A 25,319-nucleotide genomic window follows, 5' to 3' on the forward strand; every position below is an offset into this window, starting at 1 on the left:
CACACACACACACACACACACACACACACACAAACAACACGAGACAGACACAACACACACAAATACGAGACATACACACACAGATACAAAGAGAGACACACCCACACACACAGGCACACACACTCAAGTACAAGTACAACTCTTTACTTACCTCACCCAGGCAGAAGCTTCCTGTACCACTTCTTCCTCTTCTGCTTTTGCATCATCTGGCTCTGAAGATCTTCCAGCTGGGACCTCATGGTGGTCTCGGTCCTCTCCCACTCCTGCTCCTTTTCCTGCTGAGTCAGCTTCAGGCTTTCTGTGGCCTGAAGGAGGGATGACTTGTCTTCCTTCCACTCGTTGAGATGACTCTCCAGCTGCTGTTCAAACTTCTTCTCAAGAGCAGCCATGAGGTCCTTGTTGTTCAGGTCCTGCATCTCCAGCTGGGCTCTATGGGCAGCCTGGGATCTTTCCAGTATTGTCTTTTCCTCCTCCTGTTCTCGGAGAGCTTCCTCCATCTTGCTCAGTTTATCCTGCAGCTCCTGAGCTTGAGCCCTCTCCATCTCCAGACAGCTCTCCAACTCTAACTCCACGTTGGTCTGACTTACCTTGAGCATCTGTCTCTCCTTATAAAGCTCCATCTTCTGATCCTCCACTTCCTTTTTCAGGACCTCCTTCTCTCCCTTCATCTGCTCCAATTCAACTTTCAGGTCTTCATTAATGAAATACTGAAGGTCCAGGTCTTTCAGGGCTTTTCGCAGCCTGTTGCTGATTTTTCCCATCTGGGATTTCAGATGCTCTGTTTCCCTGGGTGGGGAGGGGACACGTTGAGCCAGAGCCTCATCCAGCTGGGCTCTTAGGAAAGCCCGGGAACTTTCCAGTTTCTCCTTTGCCGCTTCTTCCTGTTTTCGGAGAGCTTCCTCCATCTTGCTCAGTTTATCCTGTTGCTCCTGAGCTTGAGCCCTCTCCATCTCCAGACAGTTCTCCAACTCTAACTCCACGTTGGTCTTACCTACCTTGAGCATCTTTCTCTCCTTACAAACCGCCATCTTCTGATCCTCCACTTCCTTTTTCAAGGCCTCCTTCTCTCCCTTCACCTGCTCAAATTCCACTTTCAGGTCTTCGGAAATGAAGTACTGCAGGTCCAGATCTTTTAGGGCTTTTCGCAGCCTGTTGCAGATTTTTCCCATCTGGGATTTCAGATGCTCTGTTTCCCTGGGTGGGGAGGGGACACGTTGAGCCAGAGCCTCATCCAGCTGGGCTCTATGGGAAGCCTGGGATCTTTCCAGTTTCTCCTTTGCTGCCTCTTCCTGTTTTCGGAGAGCTTCCTCCATCCTGCTCAGTTTATCCTGCAGCTCTTGAGCTTGAGCCCTCTCCATCTCCAGACAGCTCTCCAACTCTAACTCCACATTGGTCTTACCTACCTTGAGCATCTGTCTCTCCTTACAAACCTCCATCTTCTGAGACTCCACTTCCTTTTTCAGGGCCTCCATTTCCACTTTCAGGTCTTGAGTAACAAAGGTCTGCCGGTCCAGATCACACATCTCCCTCTGCATCAGCTCTGTGTCATGGCCCCAACTGCTGCCCTCTCTCTGCTGTTGGAGCCGATCGAGGAGATCGGTCAGCAGGTCCTCTCGGATGATCAGGTGAACTCTCCCCTCAGATCCACATTGGGTGAGCGTCGCCTCGCTGTCCTTCAGCTCCAATCGTACTTGTTCTTCAAGGTAACTGAGGTAGAAATCCATTTGTGGTTCAGTCTCTCCGGAGTTGAATTCCATGTTTTCCAGTGTTCTTTCTCCTGTTGCAATGTGCACCTTTGGATTGTCAGTCAAACGGTCTCTGATACAAACTGCTGTCTGAGTGAATTTGTGTCAGAACTCAAGGTCCCTGTATTCAGTGTGTCGTTGTATTCTTATGTTTTTAATCCAAATGGTTATTGATTCTATTCCATTCTTGCTGGGATTCTATTGTTTCAATGGGACACCAGTTTGTTTTTATTTGAATATACAATATGAATGTAATTATTTCTGATGATTCCTAAAATATGGCAAAGAAACAACACTTTACAAAATATGGAAGGGAAAAAGATGGGATGTCTTTGCACAAGAGCCGTACACACAAGTATGCGCCAGGTTGGACGCCATTTTCTCTAACTCCAATAACCATGTGTGCTCAGCAACTACCTATTATGTAAGATGTGCATTTACCACATAAAAGACTGGGTGTGAAAAAAATGCAACACTGCTTTATGCTCCCATGATTTAATACAAAAGGCAAAGTTTCAACCCTACTGTCTCCTAAGCCTCTCCCCCCCACAAGGAAGAATGAATGCGTGTACATAAGCAGCGATTGACAGTTAGACACACCCCCCCGAATGGTGCATTTGAACAAGGACCTGTGGATGTTTTTAAAATCGCTCTACTACATAGGTGGTGCCAGAGGAGCCTGATTTTTTTATTTTATTTTTTATTATTTTTATCATTACCTGCTTTATGTAGTACTACTGGAACATAGGGTCAGTTTCAGCAAATATGAAAGAGTTAGTTTTGTAGTTTTTACCTACTGCATCTTTAAAAGCCAGAGATTGCTCTCACAAGTAGGCCTGTTGCCATAGTCAATATGTCGACTTAATACACAATATGGAAATGTCATCTCTTCTGCTTTCTGTGTCGGAGGAAGATTTCAGTTTTATTTACAGTATCAATTCATAAGTTATCAGGACATTTTGCACATATTGTAGGTCTAGACCACGTAACTTACAAGGACCCAACAGTTCTAGTAGTTCCCTCAAGAGCAAGCAACAGTGCGACAGTGACGAGGAAAAACTCACTTTTAATAAGAAACCTGGGACAGACCCAGGCTCTTGGTAGGCGGAGTCTGACGGGCTGGTTAGGGTTGAAATTAATAGTGGCAATAATTTATTAATTAATTTAATTTATACAGTTTTTTAGATCCTTAATGGGGAAATTACAAGTTACATTCTGTTAATAATCAATACACAAATCTGAAATACACACACATGCTCAAGACCTATACATGCACAAATGGAGATATATCAGAGTGAGGGGTGCTGCCATCTGGACCAGCACCCTGAGTGGTGGGGGGGGGATACGGTGCCTTGCTCAAGGCACCGTAGGAGGAGGAGAAGTAAACTATTGCTATTTAGAAATCACATAACTGATTAGGACGTACTGACATGTAGGGTGAGCGTGTTGTCTCATTTACGGTGTCTGATCTCAGAGGTGCTAGTTTTCTGCTCCAGCAAAACTTGCTTGTTGAGATGACTCTCCAGCTCATGTTCAAACCTTTTCTCATGAGCATCCAGGAGGTTCTTGATGTTCTGGTCTTGTATCTCCAGCTGGGCTCTATGGGAAGCCTGGGATCTTTCCAGTCCCTCCTTTGCCACCTCCTTCTGTTTTCAACACTGCTTTGTTTAAATCTGGTGCCTCACTGTATTTAAACACTACTTATACTCAAGCAGTTTCATTGTCCTACAGCGACTCAAGCGTAGTCATTAGCAATGGCTAATTCCTGTCCCTGTCTTGCTCTCTCTTGCTCTGTGTGATAGATGTTTACCTATTCCTCTGCCTCCTTTAGTGATGGAAGTAAATGTAATAAATGTAGTATAGCGAGGCTTAGTGACTTGAGGCACGGCTCCGCACCATGGGATTAAAATGATATGCTTCCGTAGCTAGATAGCACCCCGTAGCAGGTGCGGGCCAACATACTGTTAGCGGTCCCCCGGCAGGTCCCGAGCAGCTGGGCGAGTGGGCGACTGTCTGAAAGAAGCACGGCGCTAGCTTTGCACCGGGGAGCGCACACGGTGGCGACCGCTCCAAATCGGAGCCTATGGCTGGCCGCCAACATCTTTTCTAAAAGTTTCCCCACTTAGTAACACACCGGCTGAGAAGCCAAGTCTGGTTATTGGGAGCTCTATACTGAGGAACGTCAAGTTGGCGGCTCCAGCGGCAGTGGTCGTGTGTGTCCCTGGGGCCAGAGCGGGACTCCCAGTAAACACAGTAAGAACATACTTCATGTAGGTAGGAATGATACCAGATTACGCAAATCAGAGTTCATTAAATTAACCCTCACCCTCCCATGTAATTGGATCCGTTCTGCCATCTCTCTGGATTTTTCTTTTTCTGCAGCCTAAAGATGGCCTGCTTTACATGCACTGATAGCCCCTTTGACCCCATGCTGTGGATTAGCAGCAACAGCTCCCAAATGAAAATGTCACACTTGAAATCAACTCCAGACCTTTTGTCTGCCTAATTGATGAATAATGAGGGAATAGCTCACACCTGCTCATGAAGTAGCTTTTGACTCAATTGTCCAAATAGTTTCAGTCCCTTGAAATAAGGACTATGTATGAAAATATGTCTACGTCCTAAATCCCCGCAAATTTAGAGCTGAAAGTCTGCAGTACAATTTCTTCAAGGGTTTCTTTTCAAATCAATTAATAATTATAATTGTGTCACTGTCCACATTTTCTGAACTGTACCCTGCACATTACCTAGAGATTGGCATGGTTTTATTTCAATTAGCCTAATTTTCATTGACAGCAAGTTTTTTTAGAAAGTAATATTTATAAAAGCCTTTTAAATTTCTAACATTATAATAACAATTCCTATATTTTCTACTTAAATTTGACTATCCTAATTTGATTCACCTGAAGTACATTCTAACCACCCTCCTTTCAGCCACTTGCAGTCTTTATATTTCTATGGAACCACGTCACTGTGCTAGTCATCATCAATGCCACACGACCAATTTATTTTGGGAGAGTACAGACATAAGACATAGTTAATTCATTGGCTGCCGGCGGTGAGCGCTGATCCCAGTGTTTGGACGAAGCGGTGAACGTCTCTAAACGAGTTGTAGAGCGGCACCGGAGCGACTCGCAGCACATTAGGCTCCCTCATGTCACACTGAAAGACACATTCACAGGAAAAGGGGTTTAAAAGTCCGTCTTTCTGTCCAGTCTAGGAGAATGTTAGCATTTCGGTTTTGGTCTTTAAACACTTGTGTGCACAGAGTTCTGGCTCAAAATGCCGCTTTTAAACCAAGACGTGGTAATTAAAATGTAGCCTAAAAGCTGCTGGGTGTACTCACAGCAACTCCCCTCTTCTCCAGCTCCCGGAAGATTTTCAGGATAGGGACGGAGAAGGAGAGCGATAGCTGGCAGCCTCTCTGCTGAGGGTCCGACGGCGTGACAATGTGGACGTGGGCTTTGTGAGGCTGAGCGGCGTCCTCGCTGTAATAATGCTGGATCAGATACTCCAGGTAGCCTGTCAACAGTAGAGACTTCCTGCGCAATGCCTGCATACTGGTCATGTTAAACACCTGGCAAAATCAAAAACGAAAAATTTAGTCTTGGAGTTGTGACATATACCTTTATTTTGACGTACTATATTATGACTTAACACTTTTGTCATACTAGCTAATGTTTAAAGCAAATGTTTCTGTATTGTGTCAGCCCCCCCCATCAGCAGGACAATGGCAATACGTTATATACTCAATACAGGAATTAAAGTGCCATTCATTTAAAAACAGAGCTTAATTTCAACCAAGTTGTTTAAGCCTTTAACTCTGAGCATGCCTGAGTGCAGTACCTCCAAACTGGCCTGCAGGGGGCAGACAAGCAGGATGGGCTGGTTGGACAGTCGGAAGCCGCTCACTCCAGGCTGCAGCTCCATGACTGAGAACGCAGAAAACACTGTTCACCAGTCGGTATCTTTTAACATTAAAATGTTGGTAGAACGGGATTTAATGTTCTATTTCTGTTTTATTTACATTTTGAAATTATCTGCCTTCTGGCAACTGTACTAGCATTGCCTACTGAATTTAGGCAATGCTATAAATGCTATATTTTTGGCAAAATCTGCATTATGCCAAAAATATCCAGATACTCTGCTTATTAGGAGAAAATCTCCAGTATGCCTGGGACCAGTCTATCTCGCCTACTGTATCACACAGTGCAAAGCGCCACAACAATCAACAACTGCAGCTTGCCAATAACTGGAAAATGTTCAATCTATTCAACTATGTAGTGCTCAGACGTGGGCAGTTTTACCAAAATGGATGGTCAAATGCAAAACAAGGACAGGTCAAAGACAAACTAGCATCCTGTTGCAGCGCAGGGTCATACAATAACAATTTATCTCCTTTACCGTTATTCATCTGGAATCGAGTTTTCAGGTCATGTCCCCACCATCCAAGCAAACTGCAGGAGACGGATCCGTCAGTGGTGGAAGAAGTATTCAAATTACTACCGTAAAAGTACTAATACCACAATGTAAAATTACTGTTAGAAGTAAGTCCTGCATTGAAAATGTTAAGTATCATATCAACCGTTTCCAACAGAGTCAAAGCAGATAAACATCAAAAAATGTTTTAAAAAGATGCTTAAGTCACAAAAAGCATCCAAAATAAACCCAAAAAAGCGAGGAAGCCAGCTTTAGTTAGTAAAAATTGGGGATCAGTTAATGTATGTAGAAGTGTATTATTCAACTTTTAAAGAAGGAAAAGAAAATCCCAATACTCAACACTAACAAATCACAAAACTTCTAAAATCACAAATCACAACACAAATCCAATCAATGCAAAATAATTGAGTGGGCATCTCGCTCCATTTCATAAACTACGTGGGTTTTGCATGCAAAGTAACTAGTACACTGTTAGAAATATTCTGCATACATTCAAATCTTCTGTAATGAGTTTTCACAGGTGTTTTCAGTATTTACATTTTTGGAGAAAAAAAAGACTTCATTAAATATATAATCTAAATCTAAACAATGTAAAGAGAACGTCCATAAAAAAAATTATGGGGGGGGGGGTGTCAGGCCTTTTTTTTTATTAGATGGCTGAAGACTTGAAAGGGGAGCAGGGGTGGGTTGACATGCAGCAAAGGGTAGCAGGGCCTAACCCTCTACAAATGGGCACATGCGCTACCAGCTGAGCTATCCAGGCGCCCTGTCTCTACTAACTTGATGGAAAAGGTATTGTTATTTTACAGCCAGGACATCATCCCCTTTTACATGGATTTCTTTCTTATAGTGTAACTAAAGCTGTCAGCTGAATGTAGTGTAGTGAAAGGAACATTTCTCTCTGAATTGTAGTGGGGTAGATGTAGAAAGTGCCATGAAAACGTTTGGTTATTGAACCGCAACAGGAAGCACTCACGCAGGTTGGATGGTTTCTCGATGTTTCTCGTGGATAAACGCCCCGGCGAGACCACCAGCACCTGAGTTTATATACTGGGAGAAAGCAGACAGTCGTCACGTCCACTGTGTTCTCATATTCCGTCATATGTGGAAAATTCACCCCGATACCCACTTGAAAATAACAGAAGAACAAAGCTAGTCTCAAGCGACAAAGCTTCATTTTCAGGGAACATTTAGCGACATCCGAACAGTCCCGGGAGCTTTAGACCTCAGATCTCTGCAGGGTAAATCCAGACAGCTAGTAGACTATCTGACCAAATTAAGACAGAGCGTACTTTGTAGGAGCACCAGCAGGCAAAGTCCACTCCCCAGTCGTGCAGCTTCAGCTCGGCGTTTCCCGCAGCGTGGGCACAGTCAAAACCTACGTAACAGCCCTGAAAGATTAGAGATTAGACTAAGATTAGACCATTAAACACACTACTGTCTGGATGGTTTCCACTTTATAAAGCTAGGGGTTTTTACATTTAACAGTAAAATGATCTGAATACCTTCCATCACTGCAGTTTAGGAAAGTGTGTGTCTGTTACCTTCCTCTGACCAGCCTCGGTGATGGCGGCCATGTTGAACAGCTGGCCGGTGTAATACTGAACACCGCCAAACATCACCACGGCGATGGAGTCGCCCTCCTTCTCAATCACCTCCAGGATGTCGTCGGTTCTCAGAGTCTCTTCTCCCTGAACCAGGGATCACATTGTTTACAATTTGTTCTGAAACCTCGCTCCTCCTCTTTAGTAATTGTACTCTAATACTAGGCCTGTAAAAATTATTACATGATCATCTTGTGAAAAAGACCATCACTTTGGATTGGCTGTAGTGACATAGTCTCTCTCTCTCTCCCTGTCAGCTTTAGCTGGCTCTACCTGGACTAATGAGATATTGGCATGTGTAAGGTCATGCTCTGCGCCTCAGCGCGAATGAAAGGCGTGAAATAGTTAGTGTATATAGTTAACGCTATGACACTTACCTTTTCCGCCTCATTGTGTGCGTGCATCAATAAGTCGACGATGTTATGTAGTATTTATGAATGGACCTTAGCAGCAATTCACAAGGGTGCTGTTTTATGTGTGAGCTAATATTGAGCATCTGTTCATGTGCGCTGCAAAAGTTATGTTTCTGTCTATTGAATGCGTTATTCAGAGCAATTATAAACAAATGTAGTTTAATCTCAGTAGTGATGTATGTTGGGATATTATGTTAAAGGAAAACATTCCCCTGTACTGTCGTTACGCAGATCACGGAGATCTGATGAGTATAGACAACACTGTAGTTAAGTGGAAGTGGCTCAAGTTTATTGCCCCAAACAACAAATTAATATTTTATATTTTACTGTAAAAATACAATTACATTATTAATCAATTATTTCTATAACATAATTGTACTGCAAAAACAATAGAATGATTACAGCTCTGCTAGATAGAAAGATAAAAGGCCTTGTACCGGTCTGGGTGACAGCAGCAGCATGCTCTTCTGGGGGTTTAGGCCTCGCAGGCGGATCTGAGAATCCACCGCGTACTGAGGATGGGAAAGACCAGTGGATAAACACGTTGGTGCAAAGACCATTTTAAACAATAAATGAAAGGTTTAAATTGGAAATAGTTACCAACCCTCCCTTTAAATGCTTAATTGTTGAGTTTTCTGTTTGCACGCACACACGCCCGCCCGCCTGCCTGCCCGCCAGCACTCATGCCAGCATGCACGTAAGCTCGCATGTAAACCAATCAGCACGCACCCCAGCCAGCCAGCATGCACTGCAGCACGTACATAAACCAACCAGTACACACAGCAGCCAGCACCGCTAGCATGCACTCCAGTAAACTCGTAAGCCAGCCAGCACACACACACACGCCAGCTCGCACGTAAACCAGCCAGCATGCAAAGCAGCTAGTCACACCAGACAGCATGCATGTACGCAAACCAATCAGTACACATGCCAGCCACCATGCACAGACAGACAGACAGCCCGCCACTCACGTGGTCTGAAGGAAAGGCCTTCGCCTCCAGGAGGATTTTGTGCCGGCCTGATGTGGGTTTGTAGAAGGAAAGCTGCAGATTAATGGCATTAGGAAAGGACCGTTAAATGTCTACAACCTGCTGTCCTTTCTTTGTTTTTTAATTTTCATTATTGTCAGAGGTGGGACCAAGTCAGTGTTTTACAAGTCTCAAGTAGTCATCGGTGTTTAAGTCCAAGACAAGTTGCAAGTTTTTCCTGAAATTCTCAAGTAGTCTAAAGTCTATTTTTTGTGAATTTGTGACTCAAGTCTGATTCGAGTTCAAGTCGCCTGTGATTGTTTTTAGTTTACTGGTCTTTGAACTTCTATCAATCTTTTGCATATAGAGAATGTAAGACATGTTGAGTGTTTTAGAAACAGACTCAATATTACCAGTAGAAGGTGTAGATTAACAGTCAAGCCATTCATCAGCGCCACCTCTTCAGGTTTCGCTCCTGGAAGACACGTATCATGTTTTATTGTTCAGCAGTGTCCATGTGTATACACACACACACACACACACACACACACACACACTCAATAACCAACAATTCAATTAACCGATTAGCTAAATAGCTGGCAATTAGGTAAATAGCCAGAACTAATGCATTCATCTTTGGAGCTATTTTGACATTTGCAGATAAAAACATTTAATCATAAATGTAATGAATAGATTTGCCTATAATTAAAAAAAGTTGCTGCCCTAAATGTTGCCACTTGGGCTCACAAACTAAAATTAGGAAATAGGAATTAATCTAAACTGTAGCTGTAGCTTACAAACACAACCTGAACATCAAACCAAAGTGAACCTGAACACAACCTGTAACAGCCATCTGGGCTTCCAAACTGAAAATACTTATGTAGTGACTCTTTTGTTTTTCTTTCTTTTTTTTTTTTTACAGACTTACTATATTAATGAGAGTGCAGACCATGTGTGCAGAAGTGCAAATTTGTTTAAAGTACGTGTACTTTGGACCACACAACAGGTGCAGTGACCTGAGCAAGCTGCTTCACAGAGGAATTGACAACAGGCTGCAGAAATAGTGAGCATCACACACTGCTTCCTGGTTCCTCCAACACATTGTCACTCGCATCAAACATAGGGACACTGGCTCAGGTCTCTTTCTTGACATGACACAAGAATGGGACAATTAGGTTTAGGAAAAGATGGGTGGGGTTACAAAATGTACGTTTCAGTGACACGCGGGACAAGAACAGGACATGAACCCTGGTCTCCTGGGGGACAGATTGTTTCTGCCTCTTGGTTGATTATTTGAATGTTTTTGACCTATTTTTCCCCCGCCCTTTATTCACGGTCTCTAATGTATTTATTGATCAATAAAAATGTATTTCAAAATATAAAACATTACACTTCCTAATGTATCCATAACACGAGGAAGGGGCAGAGTCCAGATAGACTTGCCATTCGGTCCGTTACCGGGCCGCGGTCTAGACTTTGAGAAGCTCTGAGATAAAGGGGGATTTCTCCATTGTATCTGGCGCTGAGAGCCACTGACCAAGCGTCAGGATTTTACCAGTAGGGAGTGAGAACCTTTAGTCTTTTACCGACAACGTTGGCCATGAGCTCCTCTATGTTGTTCTCAGCCCAAGCCCAGGGTCGGGAGCCTTCGGTGTGACCGTGGATGGCCCTGGAAAAAGAGGTTCTCACTTTACTTTAGTCACTTTGTTAACCCAAACGAGAAACTTAATCAGCAGTCAGGAGTGCAAGAAAAAAAAAACACAAGACAACAATACAAAAGACATGAAGTACACACTTTTTTTCCTGTATGTAATATATATAGACACACATTATATTTACACAACACCACAGGAGCAATCTCTTTAAAATTTGACATTGCATTTACATATTAAGCCAAGTTATTGCACATGGAACATTGAAGTGTTTACTCCTATTGGCATTAAATCTACGGGCTGAGGGGTGACATTGTGCGGTCTAACCCCTAAATTCCACCAGGTGGTGTCTGCGTTACGTCCCGGGCACGCGCCGTGCCCCGCATGTAATCACTGCCGTTCAAGTCAATGCTTTTGCATCCTTATTATCCCAATTTATTTATCAAATCATTTTCCAATTCAGTAAGTTTTAGTGTCTGTTTCTTATGATTGTATTTTCTGTTTGTCTTTGTAATTTGACTTGATGACATCATAAATGAGGGCCGCCCCAACAATCTCTAAGTGAAGGTTGAATGAAAGTGTAGTATAAGACTCAACCTACATTTTGGCCCACTTGTCCAGCTCCTCTTCCACATATTTCCGGGCTCTTTTGGGCTGAAGCCCCAAGGAGTTTCCCACTAGGTAGATGCATTCATCGGCTCCGTTGACCAGCGAGAGATCAGCTGCAGAAACATCACATTCTACAACTGGGATACTGAACACTTTAATTTAAAGAAAAAGTCAATGTTTTTGTTGCTTTGGTGGAACCCTGGTGGAAGTTTGACTTTCTTTTCATAAAAAAAAGACTCAAAAGAGTTGGAGATTCATTTAACAGTTGTTGAATGGATGCACCTTTGCAGAAGCACCAGTACTCACAGGAAGGCAGATCTTTCATTTTGGGCACCAGGAACTGGTCCCTGAGATGTCTGAGGGCGTCGTGTTGGTCCAGATGTGCGGCCACCTCTGCATCGGTCGGATCGCAGCCCAGCAAAGCCGAAACTCGCTCCAAGGTTTCCCTCGCCGTCGAGCCAACTAACGGGTCCATTACGGCGGGATCGAAAGGCGGCTACAGAGATGGACCTTTAAAACCTCTGAGACCTTTCTGTTTAAGCAGAAACAGCCCTGAACCCACCAGACTCCATTTAAAAAGACTTTTAGCGTGAATAGAGCCAACATATTTCCATGTGTAAAACTGTCAACTATGTATTTATTTCAAGCAAAACTAGAGTTGTGATGGTTGGAAACGTGGAAAGATCAACCAAGTTTGCTTTCATAGTTTTATTTTGTTTCCGTTGACTTTGAATGAATTTCTTTGTTGTTGCTAAAATGACTATTTATTTACATGGAGTCTGGTGGGTTTAGATGAACCCTGTGAGAAATACTTTTCATAATGTTGTCAGACACTTATATAAGAATAATAATCGCAGCCTGTCAACGGCAAAACAAGCACAAGGGGGTGATGCAAAAACAGAACAGGTGCAAAGACAGGATACACACCGCTTTATTAAACTGTTCATGTTGGTAATGTGCACCTTTGAAACGTGCGGAAGAAACAAACGGGTGGGCAGGGACAACTTCCGCGTTACTGTTCTCCACGCTTCCTCTCAACACCTCCTTGTTCCTGACTAACGTGACTGAACTAACCAATCAGAGGCTAGGAGGACGCATAGCCTGAGCAAAATATAAATACTTTCATAAAAAGGATATCTGCTCACACTGTTAAAAAATGTATATCTTTAACTCACTACATTTTAAATGAGCTACTTTTTACTTGAGTAGATTTTCATACCGTCATTTTGCTTCATCAAAGTAATAGTACTTTTACTAAACTAGAACATTGTTGTACTCTTTCCACTTCTGGGCAATTTTACAATCCAATCAGGTACATTAGGGTTGGTTTAACACCCTGTCCTTATTTAAACATTTTGCTTTTTGAACTTTCACCCATTTGAACTTTTTGCGCATCCCTCTACGTGTGTGTGTGTGTGTGTGTGTGTGTGTGTTAGAATCAAGCAAATTCAAAGTGCATCTTACCTGGCAATAAATCTGTTTTGGATTCAGATTTGGGATGAAAACCAGTTACATTAAAAACCAACTTACTCATTGTTTTAAAGAAGTACAGTAGAAGAAGACAACAACTCACCGGTAGCAGAGACAGCAGTCAGTCTGGGTGAACCCAGAGAGGATCTTTGACCTCCCTGCGTTTAGCCTCCAGTTAATCATTGCTCTTATGAACCTACGGCATCAGACACACTCCATGTTAGCAAAACATGGAACTCTGTGATAAGACTAATTCCTGTTAGCAAATGTCCTTCTGTGGAACAGGCGGGTTTCCCCTTCTCGTAGTTTCACTTTCTCCACACAATGCTAAAAAACCCACTGTTGATTTAATCGCGTTGTCTTCCCTAAATGAAAACCCCAACATTACAAAAAGTGAAACAGGTTGTGGGTCGAGGCTGTGTCTAGTATTTGGGATGCAGAGATGCACAAGTACTAGTCTCATGATAACAAATATTATATATCACATTTGTAATACCTTATGTGGAATTGATGCTTTTCTTTACTAAAATGGAGATTATGACATCTGTATTGTAATAAAAAGATACACACTCACATACACAGACACGCACGCACAGACACACTATACTCACTCACTCACACATGCACACACTTACACAAACACACACACAAAAATTTACTACTACTGCAGTAAAGGATCTTAAGTTTGACAAAATTGAATTAATGCTGCATGGTGGAAACGCTCCACTAGATAGCAGCAAAGTGTACATAATACACACTATTTACACTGCATGTACTGGGAACATTCAGCGGAACAGATGCAGGGGTTTCCCACATTATAAGATTTTGGGCAGCACCTAAGGCCGAATGAATGGAACTAAGACTTCTCAGATCTAATGACTGCAGTTCGACTTGTTTAGCTTTAAGCTTGGTCTTTAAGCTTTTTGAGTGTTTGTATTTATTATCTTTTCTAGTTTTTCCAACATTTTAGACAGATATGGTGATAATGATGTGAAAAAGGGACGCAAAACTACCACAAAAAAACCCAGAACCCTGCAGAGAGACTAAATGTATGGTATAAATTGCAGTTTTGTTTTGAATTAAAAAATGACATCCACAAACCTCTCTGCTTACGCGCACCTAAGACTTCCACAAACAGGAGGGGGGGGGGGGGGGGGGGGGGGGGGGGGGACAGCTTGTTATGTTGAGCGTTTACAATGCAAATTTGCATGATTTCCTCCAGCTCTTGTGAAAAACACATTTCTAAAGTGCCACACGTTTGTTTCAGGGAAAACAGTTGTGACCTGAAAATGCTCCTCCAGCATGTGTAAACGTAGAGGGCAAGCTGACTGGGGTCGAAGGTCAATCAGCTTGACCGAGCAGTCATGTCTGAGAGAGATGTAACTTTGAGGCTTATTGATGCATAACAGGATTTTCTTTGCTCTTCCTCCTATCCCTAAATGTTTTTATCCAGACCGCACTCTTCAGTGAAAGTATTTGTGTATTTATCACTTTCAATACTTTATAATGTGGTACGGCACAGCAAATATCGTTTTACACAATGTCCTCTGCACATTCTGACAACGACAAAGTGTATTCTATTTGATTCTCTTTAAAAGTAAAGTGTCATTTTAAAAGACATCTGCACAGCACATATTTGAGCCACTTTCCACAACATTTGTAAAGAAAACATACAAAACGTGCAGTTGAAACCACGCCATGTTTGGGAAGAAATACAAATTGTGTTTATTGCAAAGTTGAGCACGCAGACGTGTAAAAAATGTCTCGTGGGTTTTTAAAAGTACAGAAGAGCCAATATGGCTGCAAGATGTTTGCGTTTTGCACAGTAATCACTGACATGCCTCATCCAAGTTCTTGTTTTTCTCACAGTAAAAGGAGGATGTGTGACATCTGGAAGCGCTCAGGAGGCAGGACTAACCCCCCCGTCGTTTCTAAGGGGCACAAACATCAAAAGGAGGGAGCAGGTAATGTGTCTCCTATCTGGGTGAAATCCTAAGAGTCGGGTCATGCTCCCTTTACCTCAATCGTTTGTTTCATAAAACTCCATCTCCACTGCTACGTTCCCCTCATTCCCCCTGCTCTGGCGTTTCCCCCCTCTCGTTCCCCCTACTCTGGCGTTTCCCCCCTCTCGTTCCCCCTGCTCTTGCGGTTCCCCCTCTCGTTCCCTCTTCTCTGGTGTGATCCCCAACTGTTTTGCAAAAAGTAAGCATTGTGCTTTGGTTCAAACAGGCAGGGTCTAATTTAACTGAAGGTTTTGGACTTTCTCAGTTTTGAAGTGAAGTTTGAATGAGAAGGCGAGCGCAGAAACACCTGCCGCTGCTCTCAGCTCTTTTATTTAGTGGAAAGGTATGTCCTTTGGTCTCTGTAGCCTCCAGCACCTGACATTAACCTCCCCCTCTCCGTTTACGCTCCGCGGGGTCCCCCTGACACCACGTCTGTGTTTACAGCCACATGAAGAGAGAACCAGAGAGTGCTCGGTGTTTAGAGATTTCCTACGTTACACACTAAGAAAAGTGTGTGTTTAACGTTCTCTGTTGGTTGTTGGAGACGATGCAAGCAAATCTTCTGCGTGAACAGACAAAGTTTTATCTAATCTACTTTGTGAAATAACAGAAAAGGTTCTGGCAGCTCATTACCCGGACTTTTGTCCCATGATTAGACAAACAGAAATGATGTGTGCAGCTTCAGTTGAAATACAGAACATTTTCTGTTAGGCCTGTTTGTTAGTAAACCTCTAAACACGTTGGAAATTGTTCAAAATGTTGAAAACAAAGCAACAAAAACGTGTCACACAATGTTACAAAAAAATGAGAAAAGAAAACAATTATATTAAAGAAAAAAGAACAACAAAAAACAGAATTAAAATGATGGAAAAAGCGACAAATGTCAAAGAAATTGACACAGGGACTTCTTTAATCTCCCAAAAACTAACCTGCATGCCTGAGAAAGGTTATCAGGGCACAAATTAAACATTATGCAAACATTTTTATTTCCAAAAAAGATGCATAATGCTTACGGATATTTAACAAATATAATTTAGGCTAATTAAATTACGCAACCCTAAATGCAAAAACTAACCTTCCCTCTCTATCTATCTCCCTCCCTCCCTGACTCCTCCTTCCCTCCCTCTCTCTCTCCCTCCCTGACTCCTCTTTCCCTCCCTCTCTCTGGGGCATCCTGCGCCCAGGAGAAGCTGCGGTCTGCAGCGACGGAGCGCACAGCCTCCACTCTCTGATTAACAATCAGCAGGAAGGGATGCGTCCAGTTTAGTTTGCGCCACTTTTGCACCGTTTCTCCAAACTCAATGGGACCCGTCAACTGAAACCAGCAGGCTGCTCCATCACTCTCAACCCCCCGGAGCCGCAGCCATGGACTGCTGCGTATTTGGATGTTTACGCATTGCTTTGCTGTGGCTCTTGCAATCAGGAGCGCTCACGCAACAGGGTAGGTGCAAGATGAACGTTTTATGCCAAGTTCAGACAATCCTAAAACCTTTTTGAGTCACCTGTAGACAGCAGTTGAAATGTAATTAAGTACATTTGCTCCTGTACTGTACTTCAGTCCAAATGTTTAGGTACTTGTACTTTTGATGCCACTTTCTACTTCTACTGCCTATAAGTTACAAATGAAGATTTTACCCACAAAACTATTTTGTATGTTCATCATCAGGGACATACAACCAATACAGGAGATGTCTCACAGGCCCCGTTTACATAATTCAATTATTATCTCTTTAAATACAATGCAGAAACAATAGGAACATCTTGCCTGTTAAAGCTGCTGAGTGCGGAGCTGCGTGTCTCGACCTGTGAGGCTGCATTCCTTTTACTCAGCAGAGTCCAGAGGTTAGATGGACCTTTGGAGACAGACGGGAGATCACAGATAACATTACAATACTGAGACACAGATACATGAAACTCACGGTTAAAGGGTAACTTCAGGGTTTTTTTTCCAACCAGGACCCTATTTTCCTATGTTTTTGTGTATTAGTGTCTGACGGGAACAACAATCTTTTTATTGGTCCATTGAACCGGGCTGTAATGTGACCCTACAGGACAAATGTTCAGCATCAGTTAGCGTCAACTAAAAGTTCTGTTGTTGCTGCTGACAGACTCAGATTATTATTCCAATTGTCTGACAACATTATGGGATGGATCCCTACAGAGATAGACCTTTGAAAGAAGAAGATCCTTTTAGTTTAACATGAAACAGCCTTGAAATCACCATCAACAAACCCACCAGACTCCTTGTAAATAATCACTACTTTTAGCGTATATAGAGCAGCATATCTCCACCAGACTCCATGTTAATAATCACTACTTTTAGCGTGTATAGAGCAGCATATCTCCACCAGACTCCATGTAAATAATCACTACTTTTAGCGTGTATAGAGCAGCATATCTCCACCAGACTCCATGTAAATAATCACTACTTTTAGCATGTATAGAGCAGCATATCTCCACCAGACTCCATGTTAATAATCACTACTTTTAGCATGTATAGAGCCAACATATTTATACATGTAAATCTTTACACTGCGGATTTCAATCAGATCAGAATGTTGATTTTTGGAAAAAGTGGAAGGATGAACCAAGGCGGCTGTTTGTCCACTTTCAATGAAGTGGGTTTTAAAATTACTGTTTATTTACATGGACACTGGTCGGTTTAGCAAACGCAATTTTGAGGATTTATTTTTTTATAGTTTTTGTTTTTGTTTTAAAGGATCTTATTCTTTAACACAAAGGTTCATAATGTTGTCAGACACTTAGAATATTAAACTGAGCCTGTCAGCGGCAAAAACAGAACTTTTAGTGGACGTAAATTGAAGGTTAACTTACTTTGCAAAAACAGACTTATAATCAGTAGAGCATTGCTCATGGACATGCAGCGGTAATTTGAACAAGATTACTGTAATGACTCATTATTACACAACATATGACACTCGTTGCTCAATATAATCCAGTAAACTGTATAGTTTCCCAGCATGAATTTCTCTTATCGATATAGACTCTTATCTATGTAGAGTCTCCCCAATATTCAGAAGAGGAAGATTTGTCCGCCTTAAAAAAATAGGAAGAACAACCCACTGTCAGAGAGCTGAAAATATGTACGGAAAACAAGGACTGTGTCTACTTTGCTACATCGGGAGGTTAAAGACAGTGTTTGATGCTCAAAGTTTTACAGACGACCCCCTGGATATAATGCTTGACCCCCACAATGTTGAAACAAATCCTATGCACCTGGACAAAGCTGCTGTCTCTGTCCCCTCGTCCTCCCTCTCACTCAAATCTTTGTCTCCTGGGCGTCTGACAACACATTGACGCCTGTAGTCGTAAACTTTAAAGCAGGCCGTCGTAAAAATTAAGCGCTGTGGGTCCTCGCAAAGCTTTGCGACTGGAATACCAGGCATTTCTGTCAGTATCTGACGCTGAGAGACACTGACCAAGCATCAGTAGTTTACCAGTTGTTTTGGAAGACTTGGTGAAAAGCTTGGCAGCTGCATGTTCTTGATTCCTGCTCGGCCCAATTGAACCTTACCTTCCCACATACCTTTTTTTCTACTTTACCTTCAAAATCAAGTCGCTTCATTGCATAAATACTTGCAGCCTCAGTGGCCAACCATACAGTAAAGAAAGTATTAACATGCGATGAATTCACGGATGGGATCGCCCCACTTTTGCACCGTAGATTTTCTTGCCCCCACTTTCTCGTCACTGACCAATAACAAGCAAAGAAAACAGGCCTTATGCCCTTCTTCAAATCGCGATGGCTACAGCTAATTGGACAAACAAGTCACGTTGGTCTGGCTGCTTCCAGATTTTAAAACCGACCATAATGACGGCTCGTTTGGAATATTATTTTTATAAAAATAGTTCACATAAACGTGTTTCTGAAAACATTGAGGCGTGAGACTGACTCTTCATTTCCGATCAATTCAGAGGCGGCGCGCCAAGCCAGCCGCTCCTCATTTGCATAAAGTTGAATTCAGTCAACTTTATGCAAATGAGGACCGGGCAACTCAACACGTCCACACTAATCCGGCATTTCCAAACTCTTAAAACAGAGAACATTTGGAAACACTTCTGATCCTTTTTTTGTTTGAAGATTTTCCATACAACATTACAGTCGCTAAAGGGGTACTTCTGAGAGCCACTGACCATGTGTCAGTATTTCTCGAATGTGGAGTAAGAACGTATTGTAATATATAATAATAGTAAGTCTTGTATCATTGAAGCAGATCTCATCCAGACCTGTGATGGTGTGATTTGTTTTTCCTGGTGAGTGGTGGGCCCTCTGGGAACAAGACCTCTAGCCTCAGTTGTGTTAACACCACGCTCCCCCAAATTAATCTGCTTTCCTGAGAAACTAGAGAAGGCCCTGCAGAGTCCTTGCACATCTGGGCTACTGAGAGCCGCCCTCCCAGTGGGATCTCCTCCCCCCTGGGGTTGGGGGGCCGCTTCATTAACTCACCACCCCCCTACTCTCCTAAACTCCCCTCCAGCTATGTAAACTCATTAAGCCGCCTATTGGAACAGTTTAGCCAGCAGCCAAAAGTCTCCCCAGATTGTCTTTCTTTGCCTGAAAACCCTGCTTGTTTGAACAACCTGTGACCTCGTATCTTGTTTAGCTTCCAGACAAGGCGTACATGCAGACAGGCGGCCATGTAAACAAGAGCATTTGCTTTCAAGAGGCTGTCAACATGAAGACCAGCCTGTAAGGCCATGTTGAGGCTTTGGGATCAGCCTCCGTGTCCATTCAAGGCTCTATCATCCTCAGGACGTCCTAAATACCCTGAGTGTTTGTTTTCCCTGATGTGGCTTTACTCGGCCGCCCCAGTCAAACTCTGAAGTAAAAAGGGAACAAGTCGTAAGCACAGTCTGATCTTCTTGTTCAGGTTTTGTTAAGAAAAGCCTCAGTTGACGACTTTGACCTACTTCAATGACAGCTGTAGACAAACAGCAGGACTCAGTCAAAGATAAAGAATCCTGGGTAAATCTGATTGCCTGATCATAGCCCCAGATTGTTCGGTTTTAATTTCCTCTTCATTTAGTTTAAACATCTGGTACTCTAAAACACAAAGCGGGAGAAAGATTTTATATTTGGAAAACATTGACTTTTTACCAACTTAAACACATAACTTCTGCTACATGAATGTGTCATTTCCACCGTGCTTGTTATCCTTCGCATCTTAGCTCCAGAGTGTTACCCCGGAGGTCACCGGACTTTGCGTAACCCGTACCGCAGTGTGGACTTTGACTCCACAGAGATCCAGAACACGGCCATCCAGGATCTAATCTGCGACCACTCGCTGCCGGCGGGCTGGTACCGGTTCAAGATCAACAACAAGCCGGCGGAGATGCCGACCGCCTGCGTTGAGGTAAGACGCCAAAAATAGCAGCTGAGCTCTGCCAAAAAAACTGTTTGCACTACCTCCTGTGGCTCTACTCTGACTTCCCTGATTGTCAAAGTCAGTAAATAAAATCTCAGCCAAAGAAATAGCATGAAACACTATCTGCCTGCGCAAACAACCGGCAGGTTGCTTTAATAAGCACCTGCAGTCCAAGTGGAGAGAATAATAACCCCCCTGGCGGCAGGTAATAACTGTTTCTGTTGCAGATGAACCGCTGTGGGACCCAGGCTCCGGTGTGGCTGTCTCTGAAGGACCGCTCCATGCCACGGCCCGGCGAGGTCCGCCAGCTCTCTGCCTGCGCCACCTGGCAGTTCTTCCAAGGCAGCACTAAGGACTGCTGCCTCTTCCGCATCCCCATCACGGTGCGCAACTGCGGCGAGTTCCTGCTCTACCACCTGCAGCCAACGCAGGGGTGCATGGGATACTGCGCCAAAGGTGACCATGCTGGACGGGTCAATGCCCCAAACCGAATGGGAGCCGACCCTGACATGTTTTCAATGGCTTTGAGCTATTAGTAAAAAGGTCAGAAACTCCAACCTGTTCTCACTCCCAACTCGTAAAAGTCTCTCAGCATCAGATACAATGCAAAAATCGCCCAACAGTAGAGAGTAGTACATAGAGAGACAACGGTAGAGAGTAGTATGTAGAGAGACAACAGTAGAGAGTAGTACATAGAGAGACAACGGTAGAGAGTAGTATGTAGAGAGACAACAGTAGAGAGTAGTACATAGAGAGACAACGGTAGAGAGTAGTATGTAGAGAGAGACAACAGTAGAGAGTAGTACATAGAGAGACAACGGTAGAGAGTAGTATGTAGAGAGACAACAGTAGAGAGTAGTACATAGAGAGACAACGGTAGAGAGTAGTATGTAGAGAGAGACAACAGTAGAGAGTAGTACATAGAGAGACAACGGTAGAGAGTAGTATGTAGAGAGAGACAACAGTAGAGAGCAGTATATAAAGAGACAACAGTAGAGAGTAGTATGTAGAGAGACAACAGTAGAGAGTAGTATGTAGAGAGACAACAGTAGAGAGTAGTATGAATATGAAGCTAAAGGAGACGTTTTGCGTCAATATCAAACGCCAAAGACACCTGACCAAGCGTCACTTTATGACGCGATGGGAGTGAGAACGTGTTTTTCTTTTTAGGCCCATACCGATACTGGTATTTGAGAGTTTAAATAAAATCTGATAACAAACCATATTTGTGCACCATAATGTTATAGAAAAGAGACAGCACTCTGATAAATGTCATGTTTCAGTTACTCCAGATGTGGGACCCAGACTCTGCCCAGGAGGTGAGGTAGAAGTCAACGGTCGATGCAAAGGTGAGACATTCTGTTGGCTTCTGAAAGTACACGTGATCTCATTAGACATATTGTTTATCATGTTTTCTTATGCTGTATATTACTATCGCTGTTGGATGATTCCTATATTTTTTGTTAAACAACAAAATATCTCATATATCTCATTCCCCCTGCTGTGGCGACTACCAGCAGTGGGAGGAGTCTCCATGCCGCCTCCTGTTTATACCCAGTATACCAGGGTGTTGATGAGATATGAGGTTGCCATGGTAACTGCCTCCTGTTTCTGTCCAGTATAACAGGATGTTGTTATGAGGTGTGGGTGTGTTAGTTTATACAGAGATTAGTTTTTCTAGTTGAGATAAAAACATGGAGATCCTTTTTGACTCAAAACTCTGCTTAGAAACCAAAACGTATCAATGTAAATGTAGCCCAAGACTAGTGCTGTCTGTGTTTTCAGCTGCTGTCCCGTCACTGCTGTCACGGCCGCTGATCACCCCGGAGCTCATCGGCCACAGTGTCCATCTGAGGTGCTCCTTTGTCCCGCCGCCGTGGAACCAGCCGATGGGCTTCCAAGTGGTTTGGGCCAGACACATCGGCCACAGCATGAAGGCCGAGATCAGGCAGGAATCTACACTGAAGCCCTTCTCCGTGGTGGAGATGGATGGTGTTCATTTCAGGCTCGGAGAAACGGTAATTCCTCCGAGACTGTGACGAAAGTTTTGCAGGGGTTTGACCCCTCTAGTGAGCAAAGTAAGCCAGGGATCATGCCAGCCTCTCTTTGCCTGGGTTCAGCCGTACAAAGCAAAGGCAGAGAGGCAAACGTGTGTCATGTCCCGTTGAGAGAAGACAGAGGAGGGTGGGCAAGATAAATCAGTTGCAGGTTGGGAAAGCCTTAAGCCACATGCTTCTCATTTAAATCTCCATTCAAATCTTCACAGTGAGTTGTGGGGAAGTGGTTTTCACACACGCACAGGAACAAAAACGTTGCGGACTTTAACTTGCTCATTAATGGATTTTTTTAGCCCAAACAAAACTGAAAACATTGATTTCTTTCCTACATTGGGAGTATTTGTTGTTATAATCACACTTCTTTTTTGCAGCACAGCTTTTTGCAGTATAGCCTCAGAAGTTTCCTGGTGAAATTCTCTCTCCAGGAAACATTAAGCCGTTTGATTTTCTCGTACAGATGGGGGCCGTCCGTATTTGGACCCCAGGGTTGTATTAGTTGTGTCTGGAACATGTTGCAGCGGGCTGGGCTCACTCACCGAGGCTTTCTCAAACACATGTTGATATGGCAGCTTTGTTGGGTCGAAGGTCATCTCCATTTGTAAGTGCAGGTTACAAGGTCTGCTCTCTCAGGCGATGTGAACTGTACATCTCTAAGTTTTGGTTAAAAAAGGAATATCTTCTGATTCGTTCTCCCTCTCATTCCCCCTGCTCTGGCGTTTCCCCCTTTCATTCCCCCTGCTCTGGCGTTTCCCCCTTTCATTCCCTCTACTCTGGCGTTTCCCCCTCTCATTCCCCCTGCTCTGGCGTTTCCCCCTCTCATTCCCCCTGCCCTGGCCTTTCCGAGCCCCTAACCCAGAGACATTTGGAAACACTTAAGACCCTTTTTGGTTTGGAATCTTCAAACGTCAAACAATTCATTTCCTGCATTCTGATGAATTTTCCTGCAAGGATTTCTGTCTTTTTTGCATCAATAATTGGCTCAAATGTCTTAATATAAAAGGAAATAATTGTTATTCTCCAGTACGGTTTCAAACTGTCTGCATATTTAGTGCGCTGCAAGGTAAGGATGGTACAGGTGTCTAAAATCATTGGTGAACACATTTCAAGGTAAGAGGGATACATATTTTTAGCAGTTATTTATACCTCTTTTGGGGAGGGAGTTGTCTATTTTTTGTGGCACAAATGTACCTCTTCTAAATATTGTGGGGGGGGTGAGAGACATCCCCTGCATCCCCCCTTGAAATCTAGACCTATGAAAGTGTATCCTTAGAGACACGGATCAGGAGGAGATATATTTTTCAGTTAATGTTTAAAAATTAGCTTTGGCTCAAAAGTCACTTATAAGTTTACAAGTTGTACTATACCTTTAACTTATTTTATACACATGTGATTTTAGGTTTAAAGAGTGATGTTTTCCCTGCAGTTCTCCTGCAGTGTGTCGACTTACAGAGCCAACTCCAGCAACAGCAGATCTCCTCCCAAGGAAAGTGAGGGTTTCTACGCCGGACTGAAGGTAAACACTCTTGTGTTGTGTTTTAACTCTCCACCAACATAAGGAGCATTTGAGAACAGTAATGTAACACAGTACAAATACTTTGTTACTGTACTTAAGTAGAACCTTCACGTATTTGTGCTTTAATTCCTTCTTTATATTTCTGGAGAATTAAAGTTTTACGACAATACATTTCCACTCAGCATCTTTATTGCTTACTTGTAAGAAATGTTTTCATATGTTGGACTACAAAGTAAGTTACATTCTTTTTCTGCTTTTCTCTTTGTTGGTGCCAGACTTCGTATTTGATGTTTAAGAAACGTTTAGTTTTTGACGCTTTTTCCAAAGTTTTTTGTCACTTTATTGGTGGACATAAAAGTTCTTGAAAAGTTCCTCAGCCAAAAAAACACCCCAAAACTTTGGAAAAAGAGTCAAAAACTAGGCTGGCCAAAATGTATTGTGAACCAAAATTGACAAGTCTACAAGGGGCCAGATTTTGCCCGCGGGCCTTTGAGTTTGACACAGGTGCTTGGTCTAAAAAACGCAGAAGACCCCTCCCTTAGGGAACAAAAATCAACTGACCTGCTTCTACCTCTTTTTCTGACAGTGAAGGCTCTTTGCTCCCTCTGTGTCCTTTCAGTTTTCTCCAGACTCGCTCCTCGTAGCGGAGAACGGTAAAGAGCACGAGGTGAGCGTGCACAGCACGGTGCCTGTCCCCTGCTACGACCCCGTTTACAGCCACCAGTGTGGACTCCATCTGGCTCTCAGCGTCCACGACCCAGGTCAGACCTGCAGGGAAACACCGTACTGACATTCAATTCAATTTTATTATAAAGACACAATATGCAGGCACGCATGCAACGAAACACTGGTCAGTGACTTCCAACAAACTTCATTTCAGAAGTTGCAGCTTTTCTATGAGAAAATGTTCAGTATTTTTACCGAGGCTACGCAACACATATCTGGTTTTATTCATGGGACAAAGTCCAGGTAATGAGCTGCCAGAACTTATTCTGTAATTTTATGGATTTATTTCTTAGAGGATAGCTCAAAGATTTAACTTAGCGTTGGACTTGAGAGTTAACATCAACATTATCTCCAGACTCAGGAAACAAGACAGCAGATGAGACTACAAACATGTACAATGACATTAGGGGCCCTATCTTGCTCAACGCGCCTGGCTTCTAAAGGGAATGGGAGAGGACACTAATTGGTTGATTTCATGTTACGGGAAAACACATGGAGTATGGACACTTTTTCTGCCGTTAAACTAGCAAAAGTGGATTCGTACAGGCCCTAACCGCACCTGCACTTCACGCCGTGCGCTTAGATCCTTAAAATAGGGACCTTTATCATAAATGTGCAAATGTTTTATATGTACTTGTGCAAAAGGTATAGTATGTGAAATTATAAACATGACATACATACTGCAAGAGTACAAGAGAACAACAGCTATTTCCCGCAGCTTGTTTTGGGTTC

The 25,319-nt window shown here is 43.1% G+C and overlaps 3 protein-coding genes across 4 annotated transcripts in view; 1 reads left to right on the forward strand and 2 right to left on the reverse strand.

Moving 5' to 3' along the window:
- Nucleotides 1–152: 152 nt before the first annotated feature.
- Nucleotides 153–18,823, reverse strand: LOC117939122 (trichohyalin-like). The gene is made up of 3 exons (XM_034864142.1): nt 18,819–18,823; nt 4,219–4,228; nt 153–1,317 (listed from the first exon to the last, which is right to left on the reverse strand). The coding sequence occupies exon 3, from the start codon at nt 1,311–1,313 to the stop codon at nt 153–155; it is 1,161 nt and encodes a 386-aa protein (XP_034720033.1). The 5' UTR covers nt 1,314–1,317; nt 4,219–4,228; nt 18,819–18,823.
- On the reverse strand, nt 4,666–13,231 carry kynu (kynureninase). Of its 2 annotated transcripts, XM_034864906.1 has the most exons (15): nt 13,005–13,231; nt 12,359–12,532; nt 11,738–11,927; nt 11,424–11,544; nt 10,757–10,839; nt 9,584–9,645; nt 9,174–9,245; nt 8,640–8,714; nt 7,730–7,876; nt 7,478–7,576; nt 7,162–7,235; nt 6,150–6,202; nt 5,592–5,677; nt 5,092–5,322; nt 4,666–4,907 (listed from the first exon to the last, which is right to left on the reverse strand). In XM_034864906.1, the coding sequence occupies exons 3-15, from the start codon at nt 11,904–11,906 to the stop codon at nt 4,788–4,790; spliced, it is 1,392 nt and encodes a 463-aa protein (XP_034720797.1). In that variant the 5' UTR covers nt 11,907–11,927; nt 12,359–12,532; nt 13,005–13,231; the 3' UTR covers nt 4,666–4,787. The 2 variants fall into 2 exon arrangements, with proteins under 2 accessions (XP_034720797.1, XP_034720798.1); XM_034864907.1 differs by lacking the exon at nt 12,359–12,532 and having other exon boundaries at nt 11,738–11,941; nt 13,005–13,230.
- Nucleotides 16,084–25,319, forward strand: part of si:ch211-246m6.5 (von Willebrand factor D and EGF domain-containing protein) — a 30,217-nt gene continuing 20,981 nt past the window's right edge. The window contains exons 1-7 of the mRNA XM_034864796.1: nt 16,084–16,345; nt 20,095–20,279; nt 20,519–20,747; nt 21,575–21,640; nt 22,077–22,309; nt 23,772–23,861; nt 24,481–24,622. Coding sequence (XP_034720687.1) covers nt 16,270–16,345; nt 20,095–20,279; nt 20,519–20,747; nt 21,575–21,640; nt 22,077–22,309; nt 23,772–23,861; nt 24,481–24,622 — 1,021 coding nt within the window. The 5' untranslated portion in view covers nt 16,084–16,269. The remainder of the gene's footprint in view (nt 16,346–20,094; nt 20,280–20,518; nt 20,748–21,574; nt 21,641–22,076; nt 22,310–23,771; nt 23,862–24,480; nt 24,623–25,319) is intronic.

The sequence above is a fragment of the Etheostoma cragini genome, chromosome 24, assembly GCF_013103735.1.
Source record: "Etheostoma cragini isolate CJK2018 chromosome 24, CSU_Ecrag_1.0, whole genome shotgun sequence".
In the NCBI taxonomy this organism is placed as follows: domain Eukaryota; kingdom Metazoa; phylum Chordata; class Actinopteri; order Perciformes; family Percidae; genus Etheostoma; species Etheostoma cragini.

Coding starts and splice junctions, on each gene's coding strand:
- kynu (XM_034864906.1), bottom strand. CDS start 11,906: ATGGACCCGTTAGTTGGCTCGACGGCGAGGGAAACCTTGGAGCGAGTT. Junction 7,236..7,477: donor CCTGCTGGTGCTCCTACAAA/GTACGCTCTGTC, acceptor GCTTTCTCCCAG/TATATAAACTCAGGTGCTGG. Junction 4,908..5,091: donor TGGAGAAGAGGGGAGTTGCT/GTGAGTACACCC, acceptor TGTGTCTTTCAG/TGTGACATGAGGGAGCCTAA.
- LOC117939122 (XM_034864142.1), bottom strand. CDS start 1,313: ATGGAGGAAGCTCTCCGAAAACAGGAAGAGGCAGCAAAGGAGAAACTG.